Here is a 25,619-nt window from a genome sequence, read left to right as displayed (position 1 = left end):
TTGAAAGTGAGCAAGTTAAAAAAAAAAAAAAAAAAAAAAGTGAGCAAGTTGACCAGAGGATAAATATCTACTTCACCTATGTCTCTGCACACTATAAAATAAGGTCCAGTGAATGGAATTCTGGAAATTTGAGATCATTCTGGACAACTGATTTACCATTAGAAAATGTCTTCAGCACAGGTTTGTAACAAATTCACTTGTCCAGAAAATGCAACCCTGTATCTGGAGTCTGACCAAACGGATTCAATTCAAATCAAACAACCAAAAACACAAAAATAAAAAAACAGATTATGTATACATTTCCCTCATACATCAAAATTTTCAGAAAAGAATGATCATGAATAAAAGTTTAGTTAAAAATGTCATAAACTTTGGAAAGAATCAACTGCATACACTGTTGAAAGTTATTTCATATTTTATTTCTAATTGCAATAGTTTGCATCTGATTTCTTTACATAATTCCAAATGATGGGAAAGGAAACCTCCAAATCAGTACCAATTAGCTGTCATGAATCTACTGTAAAAGGATTCATTAAAGACTTAAGAATGAAAGATGACCAGAGCTATCAATATTACTAATTATACGCTTTCTCTAAAGAAATATAGAGCAAGTTGGTACTTTGCAAAATACCTTTCTTTAAGCAATTTAGAGACTTCCATCTATTAGTTTTATGCTGAATTAAATGAGGGTGGTAGCAATTATTTTAAATATTGTGTCGACATGAATATACAAATATATATTCTACACACTTCTTTTATTATAGGAACCAAAGACTGCAAGTAAAAGAAATGGTAAATAGAGAATAAAAGAGACGTGCATATTCTATCTTACACAGTCCTGGGTATCAAGTGAATAGCGGCGGACACTGCTCTAAGTGGATCACACATACGAACACACATTATTATTTTTTTTTTTCTTTTGCGGTATGCGGGCCTCTCACTGTTGTGGCCTCTCCCGTTGCGGAGCACAGGCTCCGGACACGCAGGCCTAGCGGCCATGGCTCACGGGCTTAGCTGCTCCGCGGCATGTGGGATCTTCCCGGACCAGGGCACGAACCCGTGTCTCCTGCATCGGCAGGCGGATTCTCAACCACTGCGCCACCAGGGAAGCCCCCGAACACACATTATTAATCCTCCTAACAATTCTGTGATTCTGCAGGTACTCTTCTCATCATCTCCATCTTACAGGTGAGGAGCCTGAAGCTCAGACAAGCTGGAGAAGGTGCCCGTGGTCACCTGCAGGTAAAGGGCAGAGCAGGGGCTGCGGCATAGGCTGCCTGACCCCAGAGCCCACGTTCTTCACTCTCTACCACGTGCCTCCTAAGCACTAGGCGGCTGTGGAGGGAAGAGAAGACCCAGTCCAACACACCCTCCGAATTCCTCAGTTCACTCCATACCTGAGAGGCTAGTGTCTTATCACACTTATAGTTAAGACTTAATTCAGATTTTGTTCTTTCCTAAAACAGGAAGAAAAAAGCAAGGATGGTAGTTGAAGGTAAATAAAAAACACAAAGTGGTATGTAAAAGCTGTATAAATGAAACTTCCCCTTACTAAGCAGGACAGAGATCTAAACATCTCACACCAATACAAATCTTTTAAATCTTTATGACAGGTAACATAAAGAACTTACTTTCATTTCACTGTCAAGCCACAGTTAATACTGGATGTTGTTAAATGTGTACACAATACAAATCAAGTATAAATCCAGCTAGTATTTTATTTGAAACATGCTTTTACCTATGAGATTACTCACTTGCTCTGAAGTCAATACTGACAGCAGTTTGTATCTATTCAAGATGTTACGCAATGTCCTATAATTAAATATTTACACAAGATAGATGAGATTAAGTTAAACTACAAGTCACCAGGAGTTCTGTAAGCAACTATACTTATAGGCATGATTCCACAGATGTGGTGAGTAAACCAATGGCCACTCCTTAATAAAATACAAGAATTTTCATCATGCACAGTTTACAGGCTCCTTAAGAGGTGGTCTCTGAAAGGCTGGATTTTCAAGAAAGATTCAACAGTCAAACAATTAAATCTTGGCAAGTCTTTTTTTACACAAACACCTGGTTTGGTTATTTAGCCACCTTAGTAATACAACTTATTTATATACTCTCATTGGAAGTGGAATAAACACTGCATGAAAAATGCATGCCTATCAAACTCATTAGTAATAACTATTACAGTCTCTTAGCAGTAAGAATCATTATTCTTGGATTTCAAAGACTTTATTTTCTTTCAGGGCATACTTTATAGCATTGTATTATAGGACTCAAACAGTATAACAACAAAAACGGTTTTTTTTCTAGAGGACCACTTCCATTCCTCATTTGAAATATAATCAAATCAATGAAAGTAATTTCTACATTAAAGACAAGTTAGTAAAATAATTCCTCCAAGTAGTGTTGCATATGAACTACAAGTTTACCCCAAATATTTTAATCATTATGGTTTGAGATTTTCTAGGGTACAACAGCACTAGATTGGACTGTTACTACCTAGGCCAGAAAAAAAAAATGTCACCTGCGAACACGTGAATTGGGGTCAGCAAGAATCTTTAGACAAACCATATTGTTAGAGGAGGTTAAGCAGAAAAACTAATGTTTGAGTTGTACCACCCCTACCATGAACTGTAGCACAGATGCAGAGTCAAAACATTCTTGGTAAAACAACGTGGAGGAAAGATCTACATATACCACAAATTTACCAAAACACTCTTATGTACAGAAGCCTAAATATCTTAGGAGGTTTAGAATACTGACGAAGATGATCACTAAGTCAATTCTTCAAGGCTGGTTCCTTACGAGCACTAAAAACCAGCCCATGGTCTCAGATGCATTCCACCTACATTAAGTGTTCAGGAACTCCATAGAGTAAGAAACATCAACTACAACTGTTCACTCTCAGTTTCTGTGTTTTGATTTAATGTTTTATAGTACCTCAGATTTTTATTCCCGAGTTTGCATACTTAGGCAAGGAAATTATACTAAGCATGGGATCAAAGATGTGCTTATTAAAAAAAAAAAAAAAAAAAAAAAAGATGTGCTTATTTTCCAAAGCCATGTCCAGGTTTAATTCTCTGTGTATCACTTTTCAACACTGAAGAGTGCTCTGGAGACCAGGAGAATACAAGTTTCACAAGCTACACAAAGCATTTCTTTTACAGTTGCATACCACTTCTATGTGGCTAGTTAGGTCTAACTAGCCCTGCCCTTAATTTCATCTTACTAGAGTTGATAATGAATAACTAACAAAGGGTAAATCTAAATTCCCAATAAAATACAAGCAAAAACACCTGTACACACAATAAAATACATCCTAAACACAAAGTAAGGGTATAATATACTCTGCAGCATGGTACTGTCTTTATTATATTTCTCCACTGTATGTAGTTCTTCCATTCAGAAATTGGAGACCATCTTTTCATTAAGTTGTTATTGCCTCCTCTTTCCCCAGCTTAGGGATACTTTCCCAAAGGCTTAATTTGTACAAACTGTTATGAAATTAAATTTTCATTTACACATAAATTATGTGTTTATAAAGCACTCAAAATTGTAGCTCACACGTATATGACTTCTGAAAATAAAACGACACTTTGAACATTAATCTTTCTGTTCTACAAAAATATTCTACATACATGCATATGATCAAAACAATCTTTTGTTGTTTGGAAAATTTCCTCTGCACAGGAAGTTAAAAAAAAAACAGTTGACAACTATATCAGTATCTCCAATGTTAAGACAACTGGGTGCCACCTAGTGTTTGATTTCTGCAACTACCAACTTTACAAATTCAAAATTGCTATTAAAACTCAGGTTCTAAAAACCTCCTTTTTTGTTGATGTTTATAGTGGCAAAATAAGATCATGAAAAGAATGTATACAATATCAAAATTAGTATAAAAATAGCCACATGCTACTTAAATATGAAAAACAGACCAATCATTTTTGACTTCAAATGCAGACTTCTGCCTCCATTAAATTGTACCAAAATCTCAAGGGAACATTCACCTAAGTAACTGGAATATACAAAAATTCACTGTACAGTAAACAGGCTAGTCAAAACTAGGGCTTAATTATAATTCGTAACGTGTGTACGGCAAATTCAAAACATCCATTTACTTACTGGAAGTGGTCAAAGTGGGAAAGGCAGTAACGTAATTTTTTCTTTTAGAAGAGCAGATGTGGTCTTTTACCCACAAGCTCCGTCACATCAAAAGAACAAAGTGGGTTTAACATTTCATTTAAAAGAATTCAGCATTACCAGTTTTTAAAGAAATACCTTAGAAACAAATCAGTCTGCTTTAACAAATTGCACTCATGCTAATGAAATTTTAATCTTCTTTAATGGGTCACAGCCAAAATCCAAATTGTTGAATAATCCTCAAAGAAAGTGGAATGTGAAAGGTGGAGTTCGACTTAGATCTGGAAGGAAAAAGAACATCAGATCAACCAAAAGAAGAATTTTTATATTCCAACAGTCTACCACATGTAAGGGACACATGCACCCCCTTAGGCAATCTGGGAAGCAAATCCAGTTTGAAGAGGAAATTCTCAACACTAGGTTTTTCTCAATTCTGGTCTGCTGTCATTGAATCTTTACAACTTCCTTCAGAATGTTATATGTTATGCAGAATATTCTCAATAAAGTTTACTATCTCCTTCCTTTTGTGCTACTTACTGATTAGAAATTTATTTTGGGGTAAAGCGCAGACACAGGCAGTGTTACTTCCTTGAGAAATGGAAAAGTGAGATACCAAATTCTCCTCCCAATCAACCTGGTTATAGGAGTGAAGGCTAGAACACATATAAACCATTTGGAGAAACACCTTACAGAAGAAGCAGGGTTCTCAGGTGATAAAGCAACCCTTAGGAAATGTCCAAGATAAGTCAAATTCCTTAAATAACTACTATCTTTACTATCCCTTCCTGCCAGCCTCAGTTCTGAAGAAGCACTGGCAGAAACTGAGAAATACTTTTCTTAGAAAAGCTTAACCCCATCTAGATCCTCACCCTATCACCTCTGTGTATGTGGCTTCATATTGAGGTATGTACTCTAACTAGGTTCTTTATTTCCTAAAAAAGGTATTCTACCCCAGCTAAGCTGTCAAAATGTTTGGGATCACCCCTTATTCTGTGACAAACTCCATGTCAGGTTCTTGTCACAGAATATCATCGATAAATCTACTGTCCAAGTGTCATTAACAGCTTAGTCACAAGAATCCTCTGGGGCTCAGGGGTTTCCAAAGGGAGATAACATAAAAAATAGAATGATATGGTTCTGAAGAACCTAGGGGCAGGACAGGAATAAAGACGCAGAGGTAGAGAATGGACTTGAGGACACAGGGAGGGGGAAGGGTAAGCTGGGACAAAGTGAGAGAGTGGCATGGACATATATACACTACCAAATGTAAAATCGATAGCTAGTAGGAAGCAGCCACATAGCACAGGGAGATGAGCTCGGTGCTTTGTGACCACCTAGAGGGGTGGGATAGAGAGGGTGGGAGGGAGACGCAAGAGGGAGGAGGTAAGGGGATGTATGTACACGTACAGCTGATTCACTTTGTTATACAGCAGAAACTAACACACCATTGTAAAGCAATAATATTCCTATAAAGATGTTAAAAAAAAATAGAACGATGGATTTACTTCTTACCCCTTTTCATTTTTCTATTTTAGGGTATGCTCTGAAATACAGTACTGTATATTTAAAAATTCATAAATGCAAATACACACTGGAGATAGGTACTCAAATTTTCTTTAATTCATCATGTATTCTAAAATGGTTTGGAGATGCATCAAAATGTAAGACAGACTGAAGGATGAATAAAGGTATAGACAGATATGTGTGATAAACCAACTACAGAAATGTTAATTATAGAATCTCGGTGGTAGGTATCACTTAATTCAGACTTTCCCGAGACCAGCCTTTGTTTCTTTTGGGTTGGGTTTTTTGTTTTTTGGGTTTTTTTGGCCACGCTGTGTGGCTTGTGGGATCTTAGTTCCCTGACCAAGGATCGAACCCAGGCCCTTGGCAGTAAAAGCGCAGAGCCCTAACCACTGGACCGCCAGGGAATTCCCAGCCTTTGTATTTTTGAAAAGCTCTGGTAATTCTGTTGCACAAACAATCCCAGTCAGGAGCAACTACTCTAGGTATACTAAAATTTTATCTTTGAATAAAATCAAACATCAGTACTATTATTTTTAGATTTCTATACACAGGTGTTTCTGAACTACATTTTTATTTAAAAGGGTTTAAAAAGAAGAGCCCAACCCAGATTTAAGAGTAACTTACAATACCACCCCAGTTATTAAATAGATTTATATTGCCAGAAACTAAGTTTGAATTTCATTTAAATATTTTAACAGCAGAAGGGCAATGAGGCACTTATTCTTGTGAGCATTACTGCTTTACTGTGAGAAAAAACAACACATTTTCCTCAAAATTAACACACCAATTCCAAACCAAGAGTTTGCCACTAGTGCATATCCAACAGATAAAATAATATAACTGGCAAAAGGCCTCAATTTTAAGAGGGCACTTTTTTTTTTGGTGGCCGCACAGCACAGCTTGTGGGATCTTACTTCCCCGACCAGGAATTGAACCCGGGCCACCACAGTAAAAGCGCCGAGTTCTAACCACTGGACCGTCAGGGAATTCCCTTTAACAGGGCTTTTAATGTTATGTTGTAATTCCAACACTTCATACGAAACTTGTTCAAACAACATTATTCTTCTAACATACTAGTGTTTCAATTAAGAGAAGGCACGTTTGTATAACAGGGGATATAGCCAATTATAGTAACTATAAATAGAGTATAACCTTTAAAAATTGTGAATCACTGTGAACTTCCATGGTGGTCCGGTGGTAAGATTCCGTGCTCCGAATGCAGGGGGCCCGGGTTCGAGCCCTGGTCAGGGAACTAGATCCCACATGCATGCCACAACTAAAAAAAAGAAATCCCACGTGCCTCAACTAAAGATTCTGTGGGCCACAACTAAGACCTGGCATAGCCAAAATAAATAACATAAATAAATATTTTTTAAAAATTGTGAATCACCTTACAGTACACTTGTAACTTATATAATATTGCACATCAACTATATCTCAATAAAAAAGGCCTGTTTCTTGATAAAATCTTGTATTTCTCATAATTGTCTGCGAAATTTCTGAATAGCTATCTCTCTAGACACTCTTAACTTAAACAAGTTGAGATTCCAATGCCCAGCACTCATATTGCCAAAGCAAATACTGACCTTTTTAGGAAGAAATACTGAAAAAGATGATAAAATTCTCAAAGCATAAACAATTCGACTAGCACAACGAAAGCTGAAAAACTCAAGGTGAAAAACACTACTTACATCATCAATGTCTTCATCGTCATCTCCAATGTCATCAAACTGGATTTCATCATCATCTCCAGGACCAAATGTATCAGTTTCATTGATTTTAGCTAAAGAAACAGTAACAAATATACAATATAACCAAGATGTTAGTAAAATGAATAAATTGCCCACTAAAAGAAGTGGGTGGATATCAAATGTTGAAGTATAAAAGGAGACTCTTACAAGTCAAATTTTTAATTTAAGTTTCATTACCAGAAAGAACCTCTTAACCTCTACCTAACAACCCTAGTATATGGAACAGTATTTTACACAACAAAATCTCTAAGTCAAAATGGAAACAATTTTCTTTTGCTCACAAAGGTATTTTTAGTGAGGCAGGCTCTAATTACACAAATTCTAAAGCCATTACAACTTCCAGCTACACTTCAAAAAACGTCTGAGCACATGCTAACAAGCCACAAATCATCAGATAAACTCATCAATCAGAAAAATTTGGTCAAATCATGCTTATCCCTAAATAACAAAAATGAACCAGGAAGTGCTAGTCCTATTCCCAGATATATTAGCATTTCCTAGATTGGAAATGCCAAGTAAATAATTTCAGCAGGATTTTCATGCTCAAGTAAAATTATAGTTTTCTTGATAATATGCAACGGAACCAAAAAATAAAAACAACTTCCAAATGAAAAATGGAGGCTTATAAAATAGTATGTAGTCACTTCCCCTTTGATGAGGTCACGAAAAACTTATTTTTATTGAAGTATTACGCGTTAAGAACGCATAACTTTTGTACTGCAGGGGAGAAACAAAAAACGTTGATTTAACAAAATCCTATGGATACTATGACACTAGGATAAGATGAACTGAAAACTGACTTTTTAATAAAAATCGACAACAGTACCTAATTGCTATCCTTGCTTCACACTGAAAGCAGATGAATAATGACAGTCTCTTTAGAAAGGAACTTTCAAATAAATACTATAATAAATTTATTCTGCTGACTGGCATTACGCAGAAGCTTAGGGCTTATAAAGGATAATTCCTCACCAAAAGTATATTTATTAGGAACAGAATCCCAGTTACTTTTTTCTTAAGGTGTCTAGTATTACGAAGTACAGGCAGGTATACTTGGAATGAATCACGTAAACTCAAAACTAAACATGCAAAATCCACAAAATTCTACCAAAATTCCTTCATCTAAATACCACCAGGTAATAACACCATATAACAGGTTAATGTAATATCTCAGACATTACCATGTTCTGGAAGTTCGCCATATGCCTTCAGACTTCTAGCCTCATCTGCATTGTATTTTAAAATTACATCAGCTTTATTATCCTTAAAAAAGAGACAAATAAGATTTACAAATGATTATGCCAAAATATCTGTTATTTCATAAATCAGTTTCAAACTGGAGGGAAAATTAATTTCACTGTTGTGGTATAAACTCCTCTCCTCTCCTTTTCCTAAAAATTTACAGTTTTCTCCTACCCTCTGAAAAACATCGTTGGGTTTAACCCAGTATAAAGAAGCTTGCATGCATAAATGAATAATGATCAACAAGCTTAGGGAAAACAGCTATAGATTTCACTTCAATAAGAGCAGAACTGTACAGACCCAATCTTTTGGATTGTTTACAGTTACCTTTTGATTAGAAGTCTTTTGAAATACAAAAATTCCCTGGGACCATAATTTACAGGGGATTAAATACTCTAATTCAAAAACTGAGACTGGTATAATGACCCAAGGAAATTATTATACCTTTCCATGTATCAGTGGTTCTTAGGGTACAAATCCATCAGAATCCCCTATGGAGCTTTTACATCTCCTAAAGACAGATAAATTAGGAGATGTGGAGTGAAGCCCATGAGTGTGTATTTGGAAAAGATACGGGTATTTCTGATGTAAGTGTCCCACTGAAAACGAATGCTTCAGAATGTTCACACTTCCCCATCCGAAAGGAATCTGACTCAGATAAGGAAGAGAAAAAGGGTTGAAGCTAATTGTTTCAACTTCAAAAGTTCTTAAAGGCAACGTAAGTGATCACAGTGATCCAAGAATGGTGTGATTCAGACCAGCACTTCTTATAACGGTCATGTGTACAGAAGCCCAAGGGGATTCTGGTTAAAACGCACAGTCTGATTTAGGAGGCCTGGGGTGAGGTCCAAGAATCTGCGTTTCTAACAAGTTGCCAAAAGCTAGTGATGCTACTGGTCCCTGTACCACCCTTTAAGTGGCAGGGGCATAAAAGAAGGACCATGGGAGATTGAGAATTGGAAAACTTAATGTGGCTGTCATTTTATAGTATGAATGTTACACCTTTCAGAACCTTGATTTCCTTATCTGTCAAACAGGGAACTAATTATTCCTACTTCTGGGATTATCTTTAGGATCAAAAGAAGAAAATGGACATTAAAATGGAATGAGTTTAAAGCAGGCTATCTCAACCTCGGCACAGTTGATATTTTGGGCCACATAATTCTTTGCTGCAGGGACTGTCCTGTGCATTGTAGGATGTTTAGCATCACCCCAGTCTCTATCTACTAGACGACCAGCACTGACCCCTACCCCCAGGTGTGAAAACCTGAAATGTCTCCAGACACTGCCAAATGTCCCCTGGGGGGAAAACAATCACCCACGGTTGACAACCACTGATTTAAGGTAAAGATTTTAATGCTTTATTCTAGAAAATATATTTTTAAAAATCAAGGTACGATCAAAGTTATAAAAATACAAACACAATCACTCAAAATGTAAATACATAGTGATGAGTTCCAATAGGTGGAAACCAAATGGATTTCACAGCCCTGCCATGAGTAGTCTCTCCAGGCTGAGATCATGAAGGGCGACTTCCATTTTCTTCCTAAGTGCTCATCTAAATTCAGAGCACATACTTCTATCATGCTTTCTACTGCAATTACTCGTGTGCCTGTCTTATCTTACCCTCTCCACTACCAGGCCAATAAGCATTTTGTGAGATGACAGCTTGACTCATTCAGTTGTATCCCCTAGAGTAATGGTTTCCAGATTTTGATTTCAAGACGTTTAAGTTAAAAAAAAAAAAAAAAATGGGGGCAGGCAGTCCAACATAAAATTATTTTTATCTTGCCAACTAAGAACACCAACAAAACCACCACAATATAGTATCCCTCACTCCAAAAAAGGGAACTTTTTAAATATCAAAAAGGGAAAAAGGACTATTTAGCTTCATGAAAAATTCACACTGTCTGTGATTCTTCTGTAGTGAAAATGCAGACTCCACAGACTGGCATATGGGAACCATGATCCCTGGGGTACCTAGCACAATGCCTAAGACAGAACTGGCCCTTAAGAAATGTTGGCTGACACAACGGTGAATAGCATACTGGCCTGGAACTGGTCAAATATGGTTATGACTTACGTTCTAAACATTAATTGCTCACAAAATTCAAGCAAGTAAACAATGAAAATTTTAATTTTGTTTTTACCTGGTAGTCCCGCAGACCAACCAATATGATGTCTGAGGTATTTATCCAGACCTATAAAAGTCAGAGGAGGTTACATTTACAAGAAAAATAATCAACCAAGAGCAATGTTGAGTCAGTCTTCCCATAAAATACACATACTATTCACCCAACTGTGGGTAAAGTACCTGTATTTAGAATTAGGAAAAAAAAACTACAGTAAGCAGCTGAGCCACTTTCCAATTTTCTATAATTTGGGATATTAGAAAAATAACAATCTTATTTAACTACTTGACAGTTTAATAATTCCAGAGGACCAATGATTAGTCTAGAAATTAAGGGATTCTTAATACTGAACCCCTCTAAGTGGTTAGTTATCCATTACAACATATGAGAATAGTAAATTAGGAATGTGGTTTTATCTCCCTCCCTCCCTCCCTTCCACCCACCCAAATACACACAGGAAACAGAACTCCTTTCGTTTGGTAACATGAGCATTAACAAGACAAATTTTTAAAAAATCATAAAGCCAGGGCTGGAGTGACTTTTAACCAGCCTGGTCAATAAATCTGCCTAAACGCCTACCCTGATGAGAAATTAATCACTACTTTCCAAGGCAGCCCATTCAAGATCTCAATTCAGGAAATTTAACATTAGTACAACACTTATTTACTGTAATTCGTATTCAAATTTTCTTAACACTCCTTACAGCTATTCGCCCCCCGCCCCCAAATGAGAACCCAAACACCTACTGCGTTTAACCACTGCACCTCTTTAAACTCCTTTACATTGATATAGCCGGCCCTGCTGGTCTGTTTCCTTTCATGAGACTAACATTATATATATATTAGGAGTCAGGCCATTTGTTTTGCAGTGTGTCCCTCCATTTGGACTTGTTAATTGTTTCCTCATGATTAGATTCAGGTTAATCATTTGGGGGCAGGAATACAACATAGGTGATATAAATGAGTCTTTAGACAGATACCTGTATAAAATTACCATCAAAGATCTTGCTGTTTTGACTTAGAGGTAAATCGCTGTTCTACTGAAATCTTTTGGGAACTTACAAAAATGAGGTCCTCGGCCCATAAAAACCTTAGAGCCCTTTTTCCCCCTTAACCATAATTTTATATTAAAGTAAAACAAGTCTCCACACTTACCTTTTTTCTCAGTTTCCCTCTGATGTGACATAACCTCTTTACACCATCAAAACACATCGCTTCTAATCGTCCATTTCCCAACATTTTGATGACTTGAGCATACTCTGGAGGAGGGAAGAGTAAAGGGTATAGGATATTGCTGAATTTTTGAAAAAAGCAACTTAAAAGTCCACATACAGCTGATTAGAACATATAGGTGTGTTGGTTAGGAATAAGTATATGCAGTAAAATAAGTACAAGGGAGTGATAAAACACCAAGCTAGTTAACGGCAGAGCCAGAACCAAGACTGTGTAATGCCATTTCTATGACAAGCTGTCCCTGCCAGCAGAAATATTTTAATTATCTACTCATTTTGAGTTAAGTGGACTGTCCACCATCTTCATGACTGTATGCTCTACTTCTGGAGATCAAGGTGGCCTGTCCCAATATGTACACTAACATGTCTCTCATCAATCTCTCACTTTGGATCCTCGCTCAATTTTGGTCTCCTTTCCCTCAGGGGAGGGCTAGCCTTTAGAGGCTAACTATAACACAAGTTTTGGTACACTGGCAAATCAAAAGCAGCTTATATGTTATTAACGTCTTTGTTAAATCAGAATATCTTAGTGATTATTCTAAAGTTTTTGTAAAGCTGGAAAGATGTTCCCAGACAAAATGCCAAACTTTTAATAAAAATCTTTCCAAAAGGGTACCCAGGAAGCCACCCTACTTCACTGCCACTTGAAACACTGAGATTATGAGCAGTGACTTGCAGACGAGCCGTCTCTTCTGTCATTAAACGACAGAAGACCAGAGGTGAGGGGATGGGGTCACTTCAGAACCTTTAGTTTACTCAAGTTGTACGCAAGACTGATCCCCAAAGAGGACACCCACCAATTGGCAAATACACTGAAACAAAACTTTCAAAGGCTCAACTGTGGTGCTGACAAGTGGAAGTGAGTTACTCAGACTACAGTGAACCTAGCACCCACCTAGGGCCTCAACATGGTTGGCCGATTTAAAGGCAGCCTCTCTTCCAAAGTGGGGGGAAAACATGAAAAAGAAAAAGTAATGGCAGTCAAAATAAAGTCAACTGCTAAAGGAGGCAAGAATCAAGGGTAAGAAATAAAAGGGTCTTTTAGCTAAATAACACGTTTCATCTTTAGTGGCTTATATATTCACAGCATGAAGAAATCTACCAAGTTCTATAAAAAGATAATTAGAAAAAGTTCTTTGTTAAAAACTGCCGGAAATCACTGGGATAACTAGAAAAATTTAAATATGGACTATATACTAGATAAATAATATATTCACATTAAAATACCTGAGAGTGAGAATCCTACTGTAGCTATGTGAGAGAATATACTTGTGCTTAGGAGACACATGATGAAGTAGTAAGGGAAAAGTATCATGATGTCTTCAACTAACTTCCAAATGGTTCAGGAAACACACACACACACACACACACACACACAAAGATGAAGGGGTTAAAGGAACTCATGGTACTTTTACTGCAACTTTTCTGAAAGTTTGAAATTACTCAAAATAAAAACATGGGAAATGGGGATATATGTGTATGTATAACTGATTCACTTTGTTGTACAGCAGAAACTAACACACCACTGTAAAGCAGTTATACTCCAATAGAGATGTTAACCACCCCCCCAAAAAAACCCATAACTCTCAAAACCCAAAACCAAAACCAAACCAAAACAAAACATGGGAAACTAGTGTTATGTATCTGGCACTTAACAAAAATCTTAATCAGTTTGAAAAGGTCAATTGTTCAGTTTCATTTTATTATATTTTAAGAAATTACATATAATTTACATGCCTCAGATGCATTCCTCAAATACCCATGGTCTACTGAACATACTATGTAGCACCATTTGCTATCAAAAAAAGTGTACTAAGTCATGGAATTGTCAACCATAGCTTTTGAGGCTTAATTCCCTCTGAACTGTTCAATTCATTCTTAGTTGTAACATGAGTGTTCACATAAAACAGTGAAACGTACACATTTACAGAAATGCCATCAATCCTCAGCGCATGCTGAGTATACCAAGAAATAACTACCAGAAGAAAAGCCTCTGGAGAAGTGTTGGGGTTGAGAAATGGAGAAGAGCAAAAGGGGACATGCGATTTTTTGCTCAGGATTATGAACAGTATCTCTTTTATGTTGAGAAATTGAAAATCCTTACTTAAGAAAGAAAACTATTACTGAAAGAAACCTAACTTATGAAAATGCTTACCTTGCCCATCTTCTTTGAACACCAGCTCTCTCTTTTCAGATTCATTCTCATTCTTACCTCTGCGTCTATTTTTACCTCCTTTACCTAATGGTTTTAAAGAAAAAGACATTAAGTATCTGCAAAACAGAAAAAGAAACTAAACTAGGGCTTACAGAATGTTCTTTAAAAGCCACTTAAATTATAAGAAGTACAATCTACTATGTGTAAAATAAATAAGCTACACGAATATATTGTACAGCACAGCGACTATCGTATTTTATAATAACTTTAAATGGAGTCTAATCTACAAAAATACTGAATCACTATGACATACACCTGAAACTAATATAATGTTGTAAGCCATACTTCAAACAAACAACAAAAACCTGAAAAAAAAAAGAAAAATTAAAAAATTCACCTAATTTGGTCATGTATCTCCAATCATTAAACATATACATATTGTCACTTCCCTACCCTTCGTGGAAATCCCTTTGGGGATACTGCTGACATAAAATACAAACAACCCAAAAGGAGGTATCATAAACGTGACGACTACTTGGTTGAGTACACTGCTAAGTGAACTCCTCCTACAGTGGCCCACAAGGACCAAGGAGGGCTATATAATGGATCATGATAAATTTTGTAAAATGGGGTCTCTCTTGTACCTGCTCCCCCAAATGAAAGGTCTGTGTGCAAAAAGAAGGCAACTGGGCCGGGGTGGGGGGTGGGGGTAAAGTTTTAGCAACTGGAAAGGGACACTGATTTTGTGGCAGCAGAGGGACAGCAACAAGTCTGGCAACCCTGAGAGTTTACATTTTGTCCTATAGCTGTAGGATACATCAAGCAAGTTAAAAAGCAAGGTACTTAGAAATAAATGACAATGGAGACACGACAGCCCAAAACCTATGGGATGCAGCAAAAGCAGTTCTAAAAGGGAAGTTTATAGCAATACAATCCTACCTTCAGAAACAGGAAACTCCTCAAATAAACAACCTAACCTTGCACCTAAAGCAATTAGAGAAAGAAGAACAAAAAACCCCCCAAAGTTAGCAGAAGGAAAGAAATCATAAAGATCAGATCAGAAATAAATGAAAAAGAAATGAAGGAAATGATAGCAAAGATCAATAAAACTAAAAGCTGGTTCTTTGAGAAGATAAACAAAATTGATCAACATTAGCCAGACTCATCAAGAAAAAAAGGGAGAAGACTCAAAGCAATAGAATTAGAAATGAAAAAGGAGAAGTAACAACTGACACCGCAGAAATACACAAGATCATGAGAGATTACTACAAGCAACTCTATGCCAATAAACGGACAACGTGGAAGAAATGGACAAGTTCTTAGAAATGCACAACCTGCTGAGACTGAACCAGGAAGAAATAGAAAATATGAACAGACCAATCACAAGCACTGAAATTGAAACTGTGATTAAAAATCTTCCAACAAACAAAAGCCCAGGACCAGATGGCTTCACAGGTGAATTCTATCAAACATTTAGAGAAGAGCTAACACCTATCCTTCTCAAACTCTTCCAAAAGATAGCAGAGGGAGGAACACTCCCAAACTCATTCTACGAGGCCACCATCACCCTGATACCAAAACCAGACAAAGACGTCACAAAGAAAGAAAACTACAGGCCAGTATCACCGATGAACATAGATGCAAAAATCCTCAACAAAATACTAGCAAACAGAATCAAACAGCACATTAAAAGGATCATACACCATGATCAAGTGGGGTTTATTCCAGGAATGCAGGGATTCTTCAATATACGCAAATCAATCAACATGATACACCATATCAACAAACTGAAGGAGAAAAACCATATGATCATCTCAACAGATGCAGAGAAAGCTTTAGACAAAATTCAACACCTATTTATGATAAAAACTCTGCAGAAAGCAGGCACAGAGGGAACTTTCCTCAACATAATAAAGGCCATATATGACAAACCCACAGCCAGCATTGTTCTCAATGGTGAAAAACTGCAACCATTTCCACTAAGATCAGGAACAAGACAAGGCTGCCCACTCTCACCACTCTTATTCAACCTACTTTTGGAAGTTCTAGCCACAGCAACCAGAGAATAAAAAGAAATAAAAGGAATCCAAATAGGAAAAGAAGAAGTAAAGCTGTCACTGTTTGCAGATGACATGATACTATACATAGAGAATCCTAAAGATGGTACGAGAAAACTACTACAGCTAATCAATGAATTTGGTAAAGCAGCAGAATACAAAATGAATGCACAGAAATCTCTGGCATTCTTATACACGAATGACGAAAAATCTGAAAGTGAAATTAAGAAAACACTCCCATTTACCATTACAACAAAAAGAATAAAATATCTAGGAATAAACCTACCTAAGGAGACAAAAGACCTGTAGGCAGAAAGTTAGAAGACACTGATGAAAGAAATTAAAGATGATACAAAACAGATGGAGAGATATACCATGTTCTTGGATTGGAAGAATCAACATTGTGAAAATGACTCTATTACCCAAAGCAATCTACAGATTCAGTGCAATCCCTAGCAAACTACCACTGGCATTTTTCACAGAACTAGAACAAAAAATTTCACAACTTGTATGGAAACACAAAAGACCCCGAATAGCCAAAGCAATCTTGAGAAACAAAAATGGAGCTGGAGGAATCAGGCTCCCTGACTTCAGACTATATTACAAAGCTCCAGTAATCAAGACAGTATGGTACTGGCACAAAAACAGAAATATAGATCAATGCAATAGGATAGAAAGCCCAAAGATAAACCCACGCACATATGGTCACCTTATCTTTGATAAAGGAGGCAAGAATATACAGTGGAGAAAAGACAGCCTCTTCAATAAGTGGTGCTGGGAAAACTGGACAGCTACATGTAAAAATATGAAATTAGAACACTCCCTAACACCATACACAAAAATACGCTCAAAATGGATTAAAGACCTAAATGTAAGGCCAGACACTATCAAACTCTGAGAAGAAAACATAGGCAGTACACTCTATGACATAAATCACAGCAAGATTCTTTTTGACCCATCTCCTAGAGAAATGGAAATAAAACCAAAAATAAACAAATGGGACCTAATAAAACTTAAAAACTTTTGCACAGCAAAGGAAACCATAAACAAGACCAAAAGACAACCCTCAGAATGGGAGAAAATATTTGCAAATGAAGCAACTGACAAAGGATTATCTCTAAAATTTACAAGCAGCTCATTGCAGCTCAATAACAAAAAAACAAACAACCCAATCCAAAAATGGGCAGAAGACCTAAATAGACATTTCTCCAAAGAAGACGTACAGATTGCCAACAAACACATGAAAGAATGCTCAACATCATTAATCATTAGAGAAATGCAAATCAATACTACAATGAGATATCATCTCACACCGGTCAGATTGGCCATCATCAAAAACTCTAGAAACAATAAATGCTGGAGAGGGTGTGAAGAAAAGGGAACACTCTTGCACTGTTGGTGGGAATGTAAATTGATACAGCCACTATGGAGAACAGTACGGAGGCTCCTTAAAAAACTACAAACAGAACGACCATACGACCCAGCACTCCCACTCTTGGGTATATACCCAGAGAAAACCATAATTCAAAAAGACACATGCACCCCAATATTCACTGCAGCTCTGTTTACAATAGCCAGGACATGGAAGCAACCTAAGTGTCCCTCGACAGATGAATGGATAAAGAAGATGTGGCACATGTATACAATGGAATATTACTCCGCCATAAAAAGAAATGAAGCTGAGTTATTTGTAGTGAGGTGGATGGACCTAGAGTCTGTCATACAGAGTGAAGTAAGTCAGAAAGAGAAAAAAAAAAACACCGTATGCTAACACATATATATGTAATCTTAAAAAAAAAAAAAAAGAAAAGGTCATGAAGAACCTAGGGGTAGGACAGGAATAAAGGCACAGACCTACTAGAGCATGGACTTGAGGATATGGGGAGTGGGAGAGTAAGCTGTGACAAAGTGAGAGAGTGGCATGGACATAGATACACTACCAAACGTAAAATAGATAGCTAGTGGGAAGCAGCCGCACGGCACAGGGAGATCACCTCTGTGCTTTGTGACAACCTACAGGGGTGGGATAGGGAGGGTGGGTGGGAGGGAGGGAGACACAAGAGGGAAGAGATATGGGAACATATGTATATGTATAACTGATTCACTTTGTTGTAAAGCAGAAACTAACACACCATTGTAAAGCAATTATACTCCAATAAAGACATTTAAAAAAAAAGAAAAGCAAGGTACTAATTGCCTGAACTTGGAAGTAACCAAGATGTCCTTTAGGAGGTGAAAGCGTAAGCTGTGGTACTTCCATACAATGGAATACAATTCAGCAATAAAAAAGAAATGAGCTATCAAGCCCCCCAAAGACATGGAGAAACCTTACATGTATATTACTAAGGGAAGGAAGCCAATCTGTAAAGGCTGAATAGTATGATTCCAACCATATAACATTTTTGAAAAGGCAAAATTACAGAGAGAGTAAAAAGATAAGTAGTTGGCAGCTGGGATGCGGGGAAGGAAGGACAAGTGAATAGGTGAACAACACGGGATTTTTAATGCAGTACGGTACTGTAATGGTGGATACATGTCACCATATATTTGTCAAAAATCCATAAAACGTATAACACAAAGAATGAACCTTAATGTAAACTATGGACTATCTATAGTGGCTCATGTAAGATATTAATAATAGAGGAAACTGGGAGGGTGGGAGTTGGAACTCTGCAATTTCTGCTCATTTTTCTATGAACAGAAAACTGCTCTACAAGACAGTCTATTAAAAAACAGTAAACATCAAGGTGCACTAGGACTGCAATCAGCAAAATCTAGCTAGTGGGTGGGGGATGACGGGGATGAAAACAACATGGGGACGAACCCACAAGACGATCTGTTTTCTTCAACAGATACATTATGAAGAAAAAGCCCCCCCACAGATGGATGAAGAACCTACAGGGGAGAAAAGACTTAAAAGATATCAACCAATGACAACGTAGAGCCCATATGTGGACCCTGATTCGGTGCGGACGGTGCAAGTTTAGCTGTGAATTAATGATGCCTGAGGCCAGGAGCTGAGTACATGGAGGTTCATTATACTAGTCTACTTTTGTATATGTTCAAAATTCTTCACCATGCAAGTTCAACGACAAATAGAGCAAGCTGAAGAAGAGTATAAAGCTACCATTGTGTAAAAAAGGGAAATTCATATTCATACTTGCTTCTATATAAAATATCTCTGGAAGGGCACATACAAAAAAGTTACTGACTGCCTGTGAGAACTCATTGACAAGAGGACACACTTAGGAAAGACATTTCATTCTACCCTTTTAACTTGAATGATGAATTTTACTATTCAAAAACCTTAAATGGTTCAACAAAAAATAGTGTGACATGATCCTCTGGAAAACTGGTAAGAAGGTCACTGTCCTTATTACACATAGAATGAAGCACACCTAGCCTGACCATGAAGAGGAAGGGACACATAACAGGAATATTTCTGAGATGGAAACAAGATGGGAATTGTGACCATATGTGGAGGGAGGAATAAAGGATACAGGGAGCTTTCACAAAACTTCTCAGGATCTCAGTTCCAGCCTCTATAAAATGAGGGAGTTAGAACAGAAGATTCAAGTGCCTCTCTATATTCTTTTTACCATGTAGGATTCTAGAATTCTTCTGTCTACCGGTGGCCTTAAAAATCTGTACCCTCCCTCCCATTTTCCATACTTTAAATAATGACACTGCTGATCATTTCTCAACTCTTTTTCTGACTTTTAAAGGGCCACCTGCACTATTCTTGACCTTTCATCACCCCTACTCCTTCACTATGCCTATCCCCTCGGAGCGGAGCTTCATTAAGTCCAATTTCTCAGCTTCTGCTTAGCTACTTTTCAAGGAAAAATTTCTCTCACCTACCACTTCTATGCTAAGAATTTTACATCTCACCCAACTATTTCAACTAAGCTTTGGCCTCTTATTTCTAATGTGAGGCTCAGCACATTTCCAGTGAGTGGGCTACTGTCATTCAAATTTTACTCAAAACTCAAATTACTTTCTTTTACAAAGTTGGTTCTTAATAACCATCCTTACTTCTGTTAGTGGTAACATAACTACCTTAAAGAATATAAAGCTTTCAACCTATAAACATGACAGCAACCTAACTCTCAATACTCCTCTTCAATTTCCCTATGCTTCAATCCAAGCAGACTTCTCGCTGTCCCAGTAACTCGCCCTTAACTCGCTTATGCCTATGAGATAGGCACTATTTTGTCTTTATCTCACAAGAGAGAATGAAGTGAGAGCTGGTATTTGCATCAGGCAGTATCACCCCAGTGACTAGGCTCTTAACCTGTATGTGGCAATGCCACCCATTTACTTGTCACAATCACCCTATAAGGTAATAAGTCATTTATGCCCAGTTTACCAGTGAGTTTACTGAAGCTCAGAGAAGCAACACACTTACTATTAGTGAGTGGGGGTGACCAGATCCAATCTAATCCTTTTTTGTTCCTGGCCCCCACATTAGGGTATCTCTCCACAGCATTTTGTTTCCATTCTAGAACCTAAACCACATTGGCAGCCATTCCAAAAGACAGAAGACAGGTGTTAAGTGGTAGCGATACTAAGGGACTCACAGGAGGAGCCTGGAAGCAGCAAAAACAGGTTCACAGCCCAAACAGAATAAAGAACGTGTACGTGGCCACTGCAAAGACAGACTCTTAACTTCTTGAGTCATGCGCACTGACTCTGTCCCGGGGGCGGTCTCACAATGCTCTGTGCTATGTTCGGCAGGCTTCTACAATGTCCTGACCCACCCAGAGTCCTCAGAGCTCATTGCTTAGAAAGAGAAAAGTATTCTCTGCTTCAAGCCACCAACCATGCCAAATCTTCAAAGCAGAGTAGGCATTAGTGCAAGTATCACACCTACTTTGTTTACTGAGTTACATACTTAGTTGGACAATTGTTTGAATCAATCACTCAAGAGTAGTCCATACATTCCTAAAGGACTGGTGATTTTAAAACTAAAAGTAGTAACTTCTTTCAAGTGTGAGAGCACCTTACCCCAACTGCTCTTCGTAAGTGGGCCCAAGGCTACCTTTTATCCCTGAGGTAATAAACTGATAGAGTCTAGAGGATTCTAGAGTAAATAAGCTGGTAAGAATCAGTCCAAAGCAAGTCATTCAACACACAGTTAGTGGCTTATACCCTTACATGTGTGAACATCACCAAGATTATATTCACAGGCTCTGGCTTTTCCAATGAATAAAAACAGAAAAATAATCATGAATTTATTTCACATTAGTAAACCTCATCTCATAAAACTCAGAGTCTTGAAAAGTACTGTTCCTCTAAGATAACAACTAAAGATAACACATGGGTTTTACAACTACAGGAATGCTAAACACCAAATTCAGAATGGTGGCTACCTCCTGGAAGCGATGAAGAGAGGGAGGGGAAGGGGACTGGGGAGGGGACCACAGAGGGCTTTAACTGAATCTGTGTTGTAATTCTCAAGTTCAGAGTAATGGGTTGATTCCCAGGCACTCACTGCGTTATTTATAATTTTTGTATGCGTCATGTGTTATTTATAAAAGAATGATTCATTGCTTGTCAATTTACCAGAATTAATCATACCCTGATCATCCCCTTCCCTATTTTATTGCCATGTAATGAAATGAACTTTAAAGGAGGTTAGTGAACTAGATGTGTTTTAATGTAGTTCAGTCCCATTGAAACCAAAGGAGAGCCTATTATTCACCTAAGGGTGGAGTCAGCAGAAGGGAGGTGACTTAATCCAACAATTATTTACTGAGCATCTACTAAGTGTCAAGTGCTAGCAACCCAGTGTGGCTTCCCACTGCAGTGGCTTCTCTTGTTGTGGAGCATGGGCTCTAGGCACGCAGGTTTCAGTAGTTGTGGCACGTGGACCCAGTAGTTGTAGCTCGCAGGCTGACATGCTCCGCAGCATGTGGGATCTTCCCGGACCAGGGCTCGAACCCATGTCCCCTGCACTGGCAGGTGGATTCTTAACCATTACGCCACCAAGGAAGTCCAAATCGCTCGCTCACTTTAAAGTGGCTAACTTTATGTGATGTGACTTTCACCTCAATAAATTAAAAAATATAGTCTACGATATTAGGTATATTATATACGTACACTCTATACACCCTTGAGACAATAGGGTAAATTTGAAAATGCACTGGACGTTGGATGATGTTAAGAAATTATTGTTAGAAATTTAGCATTGATAATGCAACTGTAAATATGTCCCTCTGCCATTTGGGCCACTGACACTGCAAAAGCCCGCCCTGAGTTGTGGGCCTCCGGGAACCCCATCTGGCCGGAAGTTGAGCACCTGTGCTGGTCCTGCAGCTTTCCTCTCGGAGCTTCCCCACCCCGCCCTTCTTCTTGGCCCGCCACCGCCGCCGGCCTGTTAGGCCCTGCCGCCGAGAGGCTGCAGAGGGCAGGCTGGAGCAGAAAGGGGATTTGCTTCTCGGTTTTACTGGCATAAACTCAGCAGCGGTCTTCTCCTGGCTGTAACTGCTTTCAGTGGTTACAGATGATCCCCTTTCGCTGTGCCCCAGAACCAACCTCACGGGGTCCTCAAAGATCCTGCTATCGACAGCACCCCCTCTTTAGAGGTCTGGGCCCCTCCTCCAAGTTTTGTCAGGTTTGTTTATTTGTTTGTTATTCTTTAATTGGAGTATAGTTGATTTACAATATTGTGTTAGTTTCAGGTGTACAGCAAAGTGATTGGGTTATACATATATATGTATATATCTAAATTCTTTTTTTCAGATTCTTTTCCATTATGGTTTATTACCATAAATTCAAAATATTGAAAATAGTTCCCTGTGCTCTACAGTAAATCCCTGTTGTTTTTGTGAGTCTTAATAATAACAACCTCTCTCCTTTTTTCCCTCCAGTTCTAGGAGCCATAGCTGTTTCTAGCAATTGCTACCTTAGAGTGGTTCCCTTTTTGCCTTTTCAGCTCTCCAATACATGGGTTAACCAATCTTTATATTATAATGACTTTTTTTTGATGTTGACCATTTTTAAAGTCTTTATTGAATTTGTTACAGTATTGCTTGTTTTATGTTTTGGCCATGGGGCATGTGGGATCTCAGCTCCCCAACCAGGGATCGAACCCGCACGCCCTGCACTGGAAGGCGAAGTCTTAACCACTGGACCACCAGGGAAGTCCCCCATTCTTTATATTAAATTTTGTCTGTGAAAATAACTTTTATTGCTGTCTTTTGACAGGGCATGACTGATGCATCAACTGCAGACCGTTATTCATTATATTTGCTTTATAGCTTATTGTATGTCTGAAATCTTTCACTCTAATATTTTCATTTTACCATTTTAATTAGCAACCAAAAAATATAAGGTAGCTAGGAATAAACCTGCCAAAAGATGCACATGAAATGTAAGGAGTTATTAAACAACACCTAAATAAAGTAAAGACATACTACATTCATGCATGGGAAGACAAAAATCCCTAAAGATGCCAATCTTCTCCAAACTAGATACTACTTCTCCAATAGTAATATCTAGTTTGTGTCTTCTCCAATAGATACAATCTTCTCCAACAGATACTACTATTGCCCTTCAGAACTTACAGTCTAGTGAGGAAATCGGAAATCTCACGGCCAGAAATAAAGGTGAAAATAAGATACCTATTGAATGGATCCAGTTACCATCTCAGAGGGGATAAAAGATTATATAGGTTACAAGAAAACCATGACTTTGAAACCCCTATTTTGTCACCCCGTCTTTACCAGAATAATCAGCGGTAAAATACTTGCTACTAAAGGAATTGCAAGTAAGAGGGCAGTGAGGTGCAGTGCCCTGAGAGAGCTGCACCAAATCTCGCACAGAACTGCAACCAAATACACCAAGGAATAAAAAGAGTAGTGACAGCTACAAAGAGGAAATGAGGTAGAATTCCTGGAAAAAGAACGGAGTAGGCCTGGGTCAGGGCAGGGGTCTCAAAGGTGACTCATCAAAGGAAACTTGTGGGTTGTGAAATACATGCCTCTCCTGTAGGAAAATACCTTTTCCCTGTTTGGACTTCCACAATTTCCTTCGAGAAATTGTAAGAATACTGAAGACAGAAACACCGTTAAGTCTTAAAAAAAAGGAGAATTTCTTTAGGACTGTTCTGCTTTTACCTAGATTAGGCCTTCCATTTTGTAAACTCCAAATAAAATTATCCTCAAATCTGATAAGTTCGTGAATGTTTGGCCTAAAAATGGAAGGAACTTAAAGGCCTTTACTCCCATCACAATATATACCGATCTGGAGCAAAAGTAGAAAACTTGGCTAAATATGGAACAGGTGTTCTGCGAAAAAGAAAAACCCGTAAAAGGATGGGTAAGAGTAAGTCCCTAGGGAGGAACCTTAATGCATCAAGGCTTCGTCCACTATTTACAAAAGTGAGAGGGAGTAGTCTCAACAATACCCAACAACTGCCCATAAAGAATTCCATGCAGGAGTACCTGACGGCCACTTAAAACAGGCATCACCCTTTGAAAGTTAAGAACTGCCGGGAAGGCCAAAGACGCCCATTTGTGAAGCCCAGGCGGCCACGGGGGAGGTCCCCCCACAGGTCCCTACAGTGCCGGGGTCAGTCTGGCGCGAATCTGGAGCAGAAGCACACGTTCTCCCGCAGGAGGCCCTACAAAAATGGCGTCGGCTCCACCCCAGTGTGACCAAACTGGAAGACAGGAGTAACTTCCCAGCTCCTCTCCCGAGCCCAGAATCGCGTCCGGATCGCCCAGCTGCGTGCAGACAGGGCGGAGAGGAAGGTTACTGCCGCCTAGGAGCTCCGGAGGCCGCGGGCAGAGCCGGGGAGACCGGGCCAAGCGGAGTCGTGGTCCCGGGGTCTAGGCGACATTACCTTTATTCTTAGGCATGGCGGTGACGACGGCCTCGCTGCGTCTCCGACTCCTATCTGGGTGGCGGCGGCGACTCCTCCGAGGGGCGACGCGTGGGACAGCGTGACACTAAGCAGGGGCGGCGGAGGGCGGATCGCGTGCGCGAGAGAGTCTAACAACCGAGCTCTTCCGAGATCCGCCTGCACCCACGCTGGGCCGCGACAAATGGCGTCGCGGCTGCTTGCGTCGTCTTTCCCCGCCTCCCAACGCCAGCAGGGCCCGCCCCCCCCCCTCCCGCCCCTACGGCGCCGGCAGGGCCTACTGACGCCTGTTGTCAGAGCATAGGGAGACGCGATCCCGGATCGTTTACCGCAGTTTGCCAAAACCCGCGGGGGACTGGGCGGTGAGCAGGTAGAAGGTGGAATCCGGGAGGGAGTGGGCGGGGCCCAGGCATCACAATAAAGGCGGGTTTTAGGAGCTCCCGCTGCTGGCTGCTTTGTGGCAAACTGGCGTCTCCAGGTTTGAGCTGCGGGCTCATTAACTCTCATCT

At 38.9% G+C, this 25,619-nt stretch overlaps 1 protein-coding gene across 1 annotated transcript; it reads right to left on the bottom strand.

Moving 5' to 3' along the window:
- Window positions 1–3,053: 3,053 nt before the first annotated feature.
- EIF1AX (eukaryotic translation initiation factor 1A X-linked) lies at window positions 3,054–25,467 on the bottom strand. Its single transcript, XM_059050897.2, has 7 exons — window positions 25,093–25,467; window positions 14,188–14,271; window positions 11,956–12,059; window positions 10,820–10,870; window positions 8,609–8,690; window positions 7,368–7,459; window positions 3,054–4,430 (listed from the first exon to the last, which is right to left on the bottom strand). Exons 1-7 carry the CDS (start codon window positions 25,106–25,108, stop codon window positions 4,425–4,427), a joined length of 435 nt encoding a protein of 144 aa, XP_058906880.1. The 5' UTR covers window positions 25,109–25,467; the 3' UTR covers window positions 3,054–4,424.
- Window positions 25,468–25,619: the final 152 nt, after the last annotated feature.

Source organism: Kogia breviceps, chromosome X, assembly GCF_026419965.1.
Source record: "Kogia breviceps isolate mKogBre1 chromosome X, mKogBre1 haplotype 1, whole genome shotgun sequence".
Taxonomy (NCBI): Eukaryota; Metazoa; Chordata; class Mammalia; order Artiodactyla; family Physeteridae; genus Kogia; species Kogia breviceps.
Note: the sequence above shows the minus strand (reverse complement) of the source record. Positions and strands in the feature narration are given on the sequence as shown.